The sequence below is a fragment of the Panthera leo genome, chromosome F3 (assembly GCF_018350215.1).
Source record: "Panthera leo isolate Ple1 chromosome F3, P.leo_Ple1_pat1.1, whole genome shotgun sequence".
NCBI classification, from domain to species: Eukaryota; Metazoa; Chordata; class Mammalia; order Carnivora; family Felidae; genus Panthera; species Panthera leo.
The window spans coordinates 32,111,810-32,124,102 of NC_056696.1; the positions used below are offsets into that span (position 1 = coordinate 32,111,810).

The following is a 12,293-nucleotide window of genomic DNA, read 5'->3' on the forward strand; positions in this document are numbered from 1 at the left end:
CTCAATGAGATCATAACCATATTTAATTTTTAAAAATACATACCTCATTCTTTTTATCAGATGCATGGTATTCCAAAATATAAATAATATATTATAATATACAATAAAAATTATATAGCCAGTACTTTAGTGATGGACTTAGAGGTTTTTAGTTTTTTGTTGTCTTTTGCTACATAAACAGCTTTGTGTGAGGGTTTGTATATGCGTGTAATCATTGCATACTTATGAAAGAATTTCTGTGAGATAAATTCCTAGCAATAGAATTACAAGGCCACTGTATGGGCTCACTATTTTTTTTTTTAACAAAAAATTTATTTTATTGTATTTTATTTTTTTTATTAAAAAAATTTTTTTTTAACATTTATTTATTATTGAGAGACAGAGACAGAGCATGAGCATGGGAGGGGCAGAGAGAGGGGGAGGCACAGAATCTGAAGCAGACTCCAGGCTCTGAGCTGTCAGCACAGAGCCCGACGCGGGGCTCGAACTCACAAACCATGAGATCATGACCTGAGTGGAAGTTGGACGCTTTACCGACTGAGCCACCTAGGTGCTCCTATATTTTATTTTTTTAAACTAAGCTCTGGGTGCCTGGATGGCTCAGTTGTTAAGCATCTGACTTCCACTCAGGTCATTATCTCATGGTTCATGAGTTCAAGTCCCACGTCAGGTGAGCTCATGCCCCGCTTTGGGTGACCCCTGCTTCTCTCTCTCTCTCTGCCTTTTGCTCACTTGCACCCTCTCTCTCTCTCTCAAAAAAGAAAAGAAAAGAAAAGAAAAGAAAAACAAGTAAGTTCTATGCCCAACGTGGGGTTTGAACTCACAACCCTGAGATCAAGAGTCACATGCTCTACCAACTAAGGTAGCCAAGTGCCCCTCACTTTTCATAGATATAACTAAACTATCCTCAGAAAAAGTTGGGATATTGTAAGTTGTTTTAATCTTTGTCAATTTGATGGTGAAAGTTATATTTCTTGTTATAATATACATTTAGGAGTGAGATTGAGTGTCTTTTCTTACATCTGTTAGTCAATTGAATTTTTTTCTGAAACTACTCATATATTCCTATGCCTACTGTAATGATTCTTAATATATTAAGGAAAATATCCTTTTTTGTCTTGTCATATGTTGTAAATATTTACTTCCAGTTTGTGGTTTGCCATTTGATTTTACTTATGGTATTTTTAAAAATCATATAAAAGTTTAAAATATTTGTGGTTAAACATCAAAATTATAGCTCCTGGTTTTGTGTTAGTCATCTAAGAAAGACTTTTATATCAAGAATAAAAAAATCCACTCACCTTTTCTTCTAGTATTTTTTATGATTTTTAAAATAAACTTTTTTTTAAAGTTTATTTATTTATTTTGAGAGACAGAGACAGAGTGAGTGGGGGAGGGGCAGAGAGAGAGAGAAAGAGAGAGAGTCCCAAGCAGACTCTGTGTTGTCAGTGCGAGGCTCCATGCAGGGCTTGAACCCACAAGACCATGAGACTATGACCTGAGTCAAAACCAAGAGTCGGGTGCTCAACCGAGTGAGCCACCCAGGTGCCCCTAAAATAAACTTTTAATTTGGAGTAATTTTAGATGTACACAAAGTATGAAACAATACAGTGCATGGTATATCTTAATGCCTAAAAGTTTGATCCATCAAGAATCTGTTAAAATGAGGTAGAAAGCAAACTTTCTTTTCTTTGTATATTTTATAAATTGATTAAATAACATTTTTAAAGGTGTTTAACAGGTAATAAAATACATTTTATTTTTTTATTTAAAAAATATATATTTTTTAACATTTATTCATTTTTTGAGAGATAGCACAAGCAGGGGAGGGGCAGAGAGAGGGGGAGACACAGAATCCGAAGCCGGCTCCAGGCTCTGAGCTGTCAGCACAGAGCCTGATGCGGGGCTCAAACTCATGAACCTTGAGATCATGACCTGAGCCGAAGTCAGACGCTTAACCGACTGAGCCACCCAGGCGCCCCAATACATTTTAAAACATGATTTCAAATCAATTCCATCTCAAAATATGTGGTAATAGAAGGGGTACCATAAAACCGAGATTTATAATCATCAGAAGGATGACTCCAGAAAGTCTCAAAATCTGGTAGACGCAGTGGAGTCTGAATTAGAAATAATTACCATGATGGTTAATTTTATGTGTCAGCTTGGCTAGGCTACGGTGCCCAGTTGTTTGGTCAAAACTAATCTAGATGTTACTGTGAGGAACTTTTGTAGCTGAGATTAACATTTACAAATCAGTTGACTTTAAGTAAAGCAGATTACTCTACGTAATGTGGGAAGTCCTCATCCAACCACCTTTTAAGAGGAAAGAATAAGGTTTCCTCAAGAAGCACTTCTCCTCGGGGCACCTGGGTGGCTCAGTTGGTTAAGCGTCTGATTTCAGCTCAGGTCACGATCTCGCTGTCCGTGAGTTTGAGCCGCACGTCGGGCTCTGGGCTCAGAACCTGGAGCCTGCTTCCGATTCTGTCTCCCTCTCTCTTTGTCCCTCCCCCGTTCATGCTCTGTCTCTCTCTCTTTCTGTCTCAAAAATAAATAAACGTTAAAAAAAAAAATTAAAAAAAAAAAAAAAAGCACTTCTTCTCAAGACTGCAACATAGAAACTCCAGCCTGAGTTTCCACAGTGTTGGTCTGCTCTGCAAATAATCAGATTCACCAGTTCCCACAGTCACATAAGCTAATTTCTTAAAATAAGTCTCTGTATGTATAGGGAGGTATGTATCTCCCATTGGTTCTGTTTCTTTGGAGAACCCTGACTGAAATTGCCAGTCTAAAAGTTCTCCAAAGTGAATGTCCTTCTGCATCCTGAATGGAATCAAAGAGTGAAATAAGCCCGGCAAATAAACGATACAGTAGAAGGCAGGGGCAGAAACAAAACGGCATTCCATACCTTTACAGTACAGCCATAGTGCTTAAAAGGACAGTCTTGTTCAGCTTCAGGACACACAGCGAGGTGTTCATCCACCTACGAAACAGACAGCCTCACGCCACAGAAATTCATCACCAGTTCTCCAACTGCCTGATAGAACTGCAGCGTGCAGGGGACCAAGGGTGGCTTGGGAAAAAGGGAGGGAACAGAACGGGAAAAGCCATGCTGAGGCCTGGCAGAAGGAGAGCTGTGGTAAAAACCGAGAAGAATTCTCAGGGAAAAGGGAAGGGAACACAGAGATATGGCTGTCGTGGGGTTATTTAAACCTTGGGCTTCTGCCTGTGGGATTTTATCAAACACATACCACATTGGTTACTAAAACTTTACCTTACGTAAAATCTAAGAGAATCATTTACAGTTACCTCAGATCTTGGAATCATCTGCAAACACTTGTTAGGACAAGATACTGGGTACTCAGGACACAAGTTTTCCTCATGATTCTGAAACAGAGAAAGTGTGATGAAACAGAGCCAAACTGCGCTTCCCAGGGTTCCCTACTATGGCCTCACAGGGTTTATGCATAGGTCTCTGGGGATCTGTGTTATGTGGCTTGCCCTCTACAGGAAGGTACAGCCTAGTTCCAAAAAGGACTAAATAAAGATGGCCGCTTTCTTCACGTAAATTAATTCAATTTTCCAAATATTCCAAAAGAAGGTCAGAGGGCACAGGACTCACTGAGGGCAAACTTTGTGAGTCATCAGTATGGCTCCTCTGGTACATGTGAAAAGTACAGCACACTCTCTTTCTGCCTACATCCTGCCACTCCAGATGGACTGAAGCACCCTGAGGACACAATATCGTCACCTCCTCATGACCCAGCACCTAGCACTGCTCCTTGCACAATCACACTTAGTAGGTGTTCAAACAGTGCTTTCACCAATGATAAATGCGTAGTGTCCTACCAGCAAGGTTTTCGGCTTTTTACAGAACTCTAAGATAATTCTTTGGACCTATTTCTGTACAAAAATAAATTCACTGTGACCACTCAGGTAGAATTTAGTCCCATAAAAGACAATCTTTCTTTCTTTCCCTTTCTTTCTTTCTTTCTTTCTTTCTTTCTTTTCTCTCTTTCTCTTTCTTTCTTTCCTTTCTTTCTTCCTTTCTCTTTCTCTCTTCTCTCTTTCTTCCTCTGTCTCTTTCTTTCTCTTTCTTTCTTTACCTGTAGATTGATTACTACCACATCTTTTTTGCAATAAAGGCATTTTTCCTCTCGAAACTGGCAATATGCGCTCAAATGTTCTTTCAGATCTTTCCGAAGGACTGGCTTCTGACAGTTCTCATTAGAACACTGCACGGCTTGAAACGGGCATTGCTGGAGGTGGTCCTGCAACAGATAACACAGGCCAGTGGGCCCCGCTGACCAGGGCGGCGGGAGGGGAGCCAGCTGGAAGCCTAGAGAGGGAGGGAGGACACTGGGGGCAGCTGGGCAGACAGGGCTGCAGAGTAGAGGGCACGGATGGGGCTGCCCAGACGGAGGCTGTGATGGCTAGCCTTGTTTGGTAGGAGTTAGGAGGACAGGGAAGATGGCTGAAGAAGGAAGCAAGCTGAGTCTATTTCAGATTATCTAGTAACATGCCCGAATTTGCAGGGTAGTTCCTAAACACTTTCCTTAGGCTTGCTGAGTAATTTACCAGTCCTGCAAGGGCATTTTTAATTTCTTCTGTGCACCCTCCATCCCCACTGCCAGCACCAAGTACTAATCTCTGCGTGGCAGATGGTAAAAGCTGGGACGGAGGGAAAGAGCAAATAAGAGTGGGGCATATCCTAAGTACATGAAGGAAGGAAAAGGATTAAAGGAAGAAAGGGGAGGGAGAGAGAGCTGTTCCAGAGTGGTCAAAAAAAGCAGATGGGGAAAAAAAAACAAAACCAGAATCACAGGCCCAAGAGAAGCTGGGAGTGGTCAAGCTTGTTAGTCAGGAAATGTTCTTAATCAGAATACGAGACAACAATAACATGGACAGTGTTCGTTGCAGTATTCTTTATGGTATCAATTTTGAAAAGCAGGTGGTATATCTTTTTTTTTCTTTTTGAATGTTTATTTATTCTTGAGAGTGAGAAAGGAAAAGGGAGCTAGTAGGGGAGGGGCAGACAGACAGCGAAACAGAGGATCTGAAGCAGGATCTGAGCTGACCCTGACATAGGGCTCAAACTCAGGAACTGTAAGATCATGACCTGAGCCAAAGTTGGACACTTAACACACTTAGCCATCCAGGCGCCCCCAGCAGGAGATATATCTTAATAAACGCTTTGGATCACTGCAAGTTATTGTGATGCTAACAAGTTATCAAAACCCTATTGATGTTATTCCCAGCAAGATCCCTCACAATACTGTCGGCAAGCTCCGGCCTGTGGGCCAAATCTGCCCTGTTACTTGCTTTTGTAAATAAAGTTTTTCTGGAGAACAGCCATACTTATTTGTTCACATACAGCCAGAGGCTGCTTTCCATCTGAAATGGAAGAGGTGAGTGGCTGATACACAGATTGTATGGCCTGCAAAGCCTAAAAAATCTACCGACTGGCTTTTGACAGAAACACTTTGCTGACCCCCTTCCTGAAGGAGAAAAACCAACCAGTTTTTCTACAGGAGGTAAATAAATATTACAGCTACTCTCCTTTACCTTTAGTAATAAGAAACAAATAGTGACCGTTGAAATCCGTATCTTCTCCAAAATTCACTGCTGCTACCCCTCCGCTCTCACCAAAATAGTGAACATCCATCAGGATTCTCCTGCCTGAGAACCTTCACCTCACCTTTGGAAGCCAGGGTGGTGGTGGGGGGAGGCAGGAATGAGGGGAAATACAAAAGAAACAGGTGAAAAGACACGAGCCACTCTTCTCTAGAAAGTGCGGATCTGGTCATAAAAGCTGATGGATGGATGGTCCATTTGAGCCTCATTTCCTTTTCAGCCTTAGTGACAACAAAGCTGGAAAAGAGGCCTTGCTCCAGGGCCTATCAACCCAGGAGAAGTTCAGTGAACCTCCAAAGAAATCCTGGGGTTAACAAGGAAATCATTTACTCATTTATAAGCTCAGTGCCCGGGGGGTTCGGAGGCAAGGTGGAGAAAAGGCTGAATCACCTGAAATGTGTTCCAAAAGATGTGGGTGGGAGAGCAAAATTTCAGCAGCCCCCAAGCAATTCTCTGGAAGCTAGAGATGCCCGCTTCTTATTCCTGCACAGTGTGATCAAACCTGATACGAGCCTGCCGTGGCACAGCCACATTTCCAGCTTCCCATTTATCGAGCTTCCCCAGATGGCTGGAAGAACCAGGTAGGGCAGTTCCATGTGAGAGAAACTCCCCTTCACTACTCCTACACCTTGTGTGTTTGCAGCTCACACCAACACTTCCCCTTTAAATCACATCCTAGTTCTGCTCTGCTCTATGTTATATGCCTCGGATCATAAACCAACGGGCTGGGGCCCACAGCTGCTGGAAACACCCACCAGCATCTGCCAATGCTTTGGGGCAGGGACCCTTGCAAACGTGTCTTTGTGCAGACTGCCCTGGCTCCCACCCTGGGGACCCCAAATCTTTTACAGTTCCCCAGAACTGGCATGTCCTTTTGCTCAGCATGTCCCACAGCTTCTCTTTTGGGTCAATGACCCCTAACCCACAGTGTAGGTCTAGCACATATAGTATGCCCTCCGTGCATTCCATATGAGATGGACCTCTTCACCCACACTTAGCTCTTGGAGTGCTGCACTGTAGCCAACTGTATTGCTAGACAGGAATTCTCTGAGGGCAACCCAATGAACCCCCTATCATGCTTTGCCCAGTAACTGTCACATAAAGGTGTTCAATACATGCCACTGGAAAGATAGCCAAAGCAAATATTGGTCATGAGTAACACCCACCTGGTATCGCCCCAGAATAATCTTGGCATTACATGAAGGAGCATTTTTGCAATACACATATAAGTTCAGGACTTCTCTTTTGCAGCAATTGTCTTTAAACACCTAAAAGAGAAACACAACAGGTCTCATATACTCCAAAGCTTCAGAGTAATGTGAATGAAACTATGATTAATTTGGTCTTCAGATACATCTCAAAAGTCAGGTGGAGGGGCGCCTGGGGGGCTCAGTCAGTTAAGCATCCAACTTTGGCTCAGGTTATGATCTCACTGCTCATGGGTTCAAGCCCCGTGTTGGGCTCTGTGCTAACAGCTGGGAGCCTGGAGTCTGCTTCAGATTCTGTGTCTCCCTCTCCTCTCTGCCCCTCCCCAGCTCACACTCTGTCTCTCTCTCTCTCTCAAAAATAAATGAACATTAAAAAAAAAAAAAGTCAGGTGGAAACTTCCAGACAGCGGTTGGAATGGAAATATCAGATTCGCCACCATAAAAGAAAAGGCTTTTTCAGATACGTATTTCCAACAGGCCACTGAACATACAGGCCAGGAAATTCAATGCTCAGCACAGTAGGCTGCAAGAGAATCTCATGGTGCACTTGACCTCATATGCTCAAAGGTCAGAAGGTGGGCTGTGGATGAGGGTGACGCTTTCAGCTTCCTGTCACAGTATAAAAGTTTGTATTAGTCATCAGGTACTGTCACTGAAGCTGTGAGGACTTGCTATTTCAGCACACACCAGGGGTTGGCAAACTTTCTCCATAAAGGATCAGATAGTATTTTCAGCTTTGCAGGCCACAATGCAATGTTTTCTTTTGCAACTATTCAACTCTGCTGCATACAATACTTAAATGGATGAGCTTGGCTGTGTTCCAATAAAACATTTAATGGACACTGAAATGTAAATTTCATATAATTTTCACATGTCACAAAACGTTATTCTTCTTTTGACTTTTAAAATAAATTTTTTGTTGGGGTTTCTGGGTGGCTCAGTCGGTTAAGCATCCGACGTTGGCTCAGGTCATGATCTCGCGGTCTGTGAGTTCGAGCCCCACATCGGGCTCTGTGCCGACAGCTCAGAGCCTGGAGCCTGTTTCAGATTCTGTGTCTCCCTCTCTCTGTCCCTCCCCCGCTCAAACTCTCACTCTCTCTGTCTCTGTCTCTGTCTCTCTCTCAAAAATAGATAAACATTAAAAAAATTTTTTAATAAAATATTTTTTTGTTTTGAAATAGTTTACATACTCATGAGATGTGCAAAAGTAGCACAGAGTTCCTGTGTACACTTGTTTGGATTTTTTTCAATGATTTATGTGAAAACCATTCTCAGCTCATGGGCCATACAAAAACAGGTGGAAGGCTGGATTTGTCTCAACATATCTCATGTTGTAGTATGTCAACCCCTGGTCTAGTGCATGAGGCAAACACAAGCACGGCACTGTCCTCTACTAGGCATTTGGAAAACACAACATAAGAGCATAGACAAGGAGCATGTACATTAGACCAGTGCTCAGGGAGCTTCCTGGAGGAGGTGATGCTTGAACGTCCTGTAACAGAATTGTAGAGGAAGAAAACTGAGCTTAAAAGAAGTTTTTTTTTTTTAATTTTTTAATGTTTATTTATTTTTGAGAGGGAGAGGGAGAGAGAGAGAGAGAGAGAGAGCACACGTGCACAAACGGGGGAGGAGCAGAGAGAGAGGGAGACAGAATCTGAAGCAGCTCCAGGCTCTGAGCTGTCAGCACAGAGCCCGATGTGGGGCTCGAACTCACAGACTGCGAGATCTTGACCTGAGCCAAAGTCAGATGCTCAACTGACTGAGCCACCTTAAAAGGAAGTTTTAAGGGAGAAAATCTTCATGATCAGGGGTTAGGTAATGGTTTCTTAGATGCAACTAAAAGAACAAGTGACCAAAACAAACAAAAGACAAGTAAGACCTCATCAAAATGAAAAGCTTTCATGCTTCAAAGGATACCACCAAGAGTGAAAAGACAGCTCATAGAATGGGAGAATATTTGCAAATCATACATTCGACAGGAGCCTTGTATCCAGAATATATAAAGAACTCCTAGAACTCGACAATAAAAGACCAATAATCCACTAAAAAATGGGCAAAGAAATTGAGAAGGCATTTCTCCCAGAAGATACACAAATAGACAAAAACATGAAAAGATGCTTAATATCATTAGTCATTAGAGAAATGCAAAGCAAAACAGGTACCCACTAGAAAGACTGTAATCAAAATGATGGCTATTAACAACTTTCGGCAAGGATCTAGAGACATTAGAACTCTCACAGTCTGCTGGTAGGAAGGTAAAATGGTGCAGTTGCTTTGAAAAATCATCTGAAGAAGCTCCTCAGAATGTTACACATAAAGTTACCATTATGGCCCTAAACAAAATTACCATACGACCCAGCAATTCCACTCCGAAGTATACACGCAAGAAACATGTACACTTTATGTTATTATTTTCCAAGAAACACATATACTTTAAAGGTAAATTTTATGGCATATGAATTATACTTCAATAAAGCTATTGTTAGACATAATAATAAAAGGAAGTTTTAGAAATTAACTAGAGGAGAAAGTGAATTCCAGGAAACAGGATGTTGAATTTCTCCAAGCAACTTAATGTACCTGGAGCTGGTGTTGGAAGGGGATCAGGAGGGAGCAGAGTAGAAATTTGGTTACGGACAGGGGGAGAGGCATCAATAAAGACCCAAACAAGCCTCTGAAACAGTGGTAGGAGTAGGGTTTGGCCTGACCCCACACCAGAGGAAAGTGGACTCTAAGAAAGGCCCCCCTCTCCCGCTCTACTGTTCCAACCTCTATATCCAGTTCAACCCAGGACACTGGTTTCTCCATCACTCAGAGAGCTGCTAAACCAAAGCGGTGATTTTCTTACCTCCTGAGATTTGATAACCTCCTTATCTACAGGGCAGAGTGGGACTGCATTTAATTCTCTGGAGAGAAAAATAAAAATAGAGCTGGAATTAAGAGTTGACCTCAAACACTCTTGCAAGAGCAGCCCCAGCACTCCAGCCATGCTTGACCCCTTTCAGCAACCCTGAACAGACCTGGCCCTATCTTCCCTCCTGCTGCTCCCTCCCCCAAGAAGGGTTGTGTCTCTCCCCCACCTCCCACTGCAGTTTCAGCACCTTCCCAGTCTGCCAAAAAACTCCCTTTCATTCTCCAAGATGCAGGTCAAATAGTCAGTCCCCCAGACAGAGTTAAATGTCCCCTGCCGGTGCTCCCACGGCAGTCTTTTGCTTATCCCACTGTGCCACAACCTGTCTCTTCACTGGACTGGAGCGTTCTGGAGGGCAGAGAGTGGGTCCCGTTCCACACTGACCTCCAGCTCTTCCTCTCTGTACACTGAAGCTTAGTGTAGCAAGGTGCCTGGAACACACAGGTGCTGAATAGACAAACCCATGAATAAACGAGAATGTGCTGTAATAACCCTCTTTCCAAGCTTGGTAGGAAACAACTTACTTAGTGCCCTAAAAAAAACCCCAAAGCCTGCTTCCATAGCTTCCCTGGTCTTCTCCCTCAAAATGGTATGACCCAGGTTTTCCCACTGCCCTAAGTGGACAGCATCCATTGCAGAGAGGTCCATTCTGGATGCGACACCACCTCTGCCTTAAGGCAAGGAAAAGTCAGAGCAACAACTACACAGACCCCCGTGAGATGCAGGTCCTTCCCAACACAGACTGTGCATCAAGGTTTGCCTCGCATGTGGTCTGAATGTCAAGAAAAGGTGACTATCATGAGCCCTGAGTAATGTAGACAATTGTTGAATCATTACATCGTACACCTGAAACTAACAGAACACTGTACGTTAATTATGCTTGAATTTTTTTTTATCTTTTTACTTATCGTTCATTTTTTATTATTTTTTCACACCATCAGACTTATTATTCTTGCTGATTTAAGCAGAACATAAAACAAATATGGATCCCAAGGCTTACTTTCAGAGCTACCAGCATAGATAAATTACTACAGCGATCCAATCCGGAAATCCCTAGTTACCAGTAAATCACTGCATGAAAGAGTAAATGAGGCCCTCTTTCCTCACGGGTAGGATTATAATGTTTCTTAGATTTTCTTGAAAAAGACTTCACATTTTCTCAAACATACAGGAGAAATATATTTCCTCTCTAAGCCCTACAGTACCATTTATGTGCTCTCGTCTTAAATATAGAAAAATTACAAATTTTGAAATTGATTTTATAAATGTCCATATTCTAGATAGAACTCTCCAACCTGTACAATATTAGATATTAAACATGGATTCAAAAGAAGTTACTAGGAATTGAATTTTTTTTTAAAGGGAAAAAAAAGGTGACTATCAATAAGTGAGAGGCCAAAAAAAAAGGTTATTCCTCAGGCTCTCAGAGAGAGCCCCTGGGAGAGCCCCTCCTCGAGTTCGCGGTTCTGCGGCCAACCACAGCAATTCCAAAAACCACAATGACAGCCGAGTGGCCACGTTCGACACTTCCATCCCAGGCACAGCCACGCCTGGTCTGGCCAGAGCTGCAGGCCCTGCCCACTCACCTCAGGGACAGGATGCAGTGCTGACAGAAGCGGTGCCCACACCCCGTCTGGTGCGGGTTGTGAAGCACTGAGTGGCAGAAGGCACATTTGTAACGTTCTTCCAGTTGTTCCACAAACCGGTACTCCGTGTTGGGCTCAAAGTCCAGGGAAATGGAGTTGCCGGAATTCTGGCGGATGAAACCACAGGGGACCCCTCCTTGCTCCTCAGAATAAGCCATTCTGGGGGAGGGGGGTCAAGAGAAGGAAAGTTAAGTGTGCAAATACCAAAACAACTACAGCCATCAGGTGTTGTAGTGGTTGGTTTCCTAACTAGTGCACTGTCACCCACAGGGTCATTCTGTTATGACTTTGTAACAACAGTGACGACCTCCAGCCACTGGAGGGCTCCTGCACAGGGGAGATGTCTCCGGGGGTGGTCAGGAGGGAGGCTGGACCAAAAGACTTGTAGCAAGATTTTATGAGACTTCAGCCCCTCGTCCATCAACCTTTTACAGATGTTAAATTATCCTGTCAGTTTGGCCACATGCTCGGACCAAATAACTATGTTCTAAGCAAACTCTTATTATGGAATTTTCTTCCGCTCAGTTGAGAGAACTGAAACAAATACTTTGTCAACATTTTTCAGAAGCAGGAACCTTTTATACCAATACATTTCTTGCAATATATGTAGCCACATCATTTCTCACCAGCACTAAATAAGCACATTAACTGCTCTCTCGTCCAATCCATTCTCCATACTATAGCCAGAATAGCATTTTCAAAATGCAAGTATGATTGAAGGTTCTCTCCTCTCATCATTCAGTGGCTTCCCAGGATCTTAGGGGAAAGTCCACAATGCTAAGAGAGCTACAAGACTGCATGCTCCCCACCCAGCAGCATCCCAGACCTCTCCTCCCCTTGCTTTCTGCACTCCAGCCATATAGGCTTTCTTTTCATTTTTCTAATACATTAAGC

The 12,293-nt window shown here is 42.9% G+C and overlaps 1 protein-coding gene across 4 annotated transcripts in view; it reads right to left on the reverse strand.

Annotated features, from left to right (window-relative positions):
- TRAF5 (TNF receptor associated factor 5) overlaps positions 1-12,293 on the reverse strand; it is a 51,569-nt gene that overhangs the window by 11,310 nt on the left and 27,966 nt on the right. For all 4 annotated transcript variants that reach the window (XM_042924628.1, XM_042924630.1, XM_042924629.1 and 1 more), the window contains 6 exons: positions 11,340-11,558; positions 9,691-9,748; positions 6,801-6,902; positions 4,107-4,271; positions 3,310-3,387; positions 2,909-2,983 (listed from right to left, as the gene is read on the reverse strand). In XM_042924628.1, coding sequence (XP_042780562.1) covers positions 2,909-2,983; positions 3,310-3,387; positions 4,107-4,271; positions 6,801-6,902; positions 9,691-9,748; positions 11,340-11,557 — 696 coding nt within the window. In that variant the 5' untranslated portion in view covers position 11,558. The remainder of the gene's footprint in view (positions 1-2,908; positions 2,984-3,309; positions 3,388-4,106; positions 4,272-6,800; positions 6,903-9,690; positions 9,749-11,339; positions 11,559-12,293) is intronic.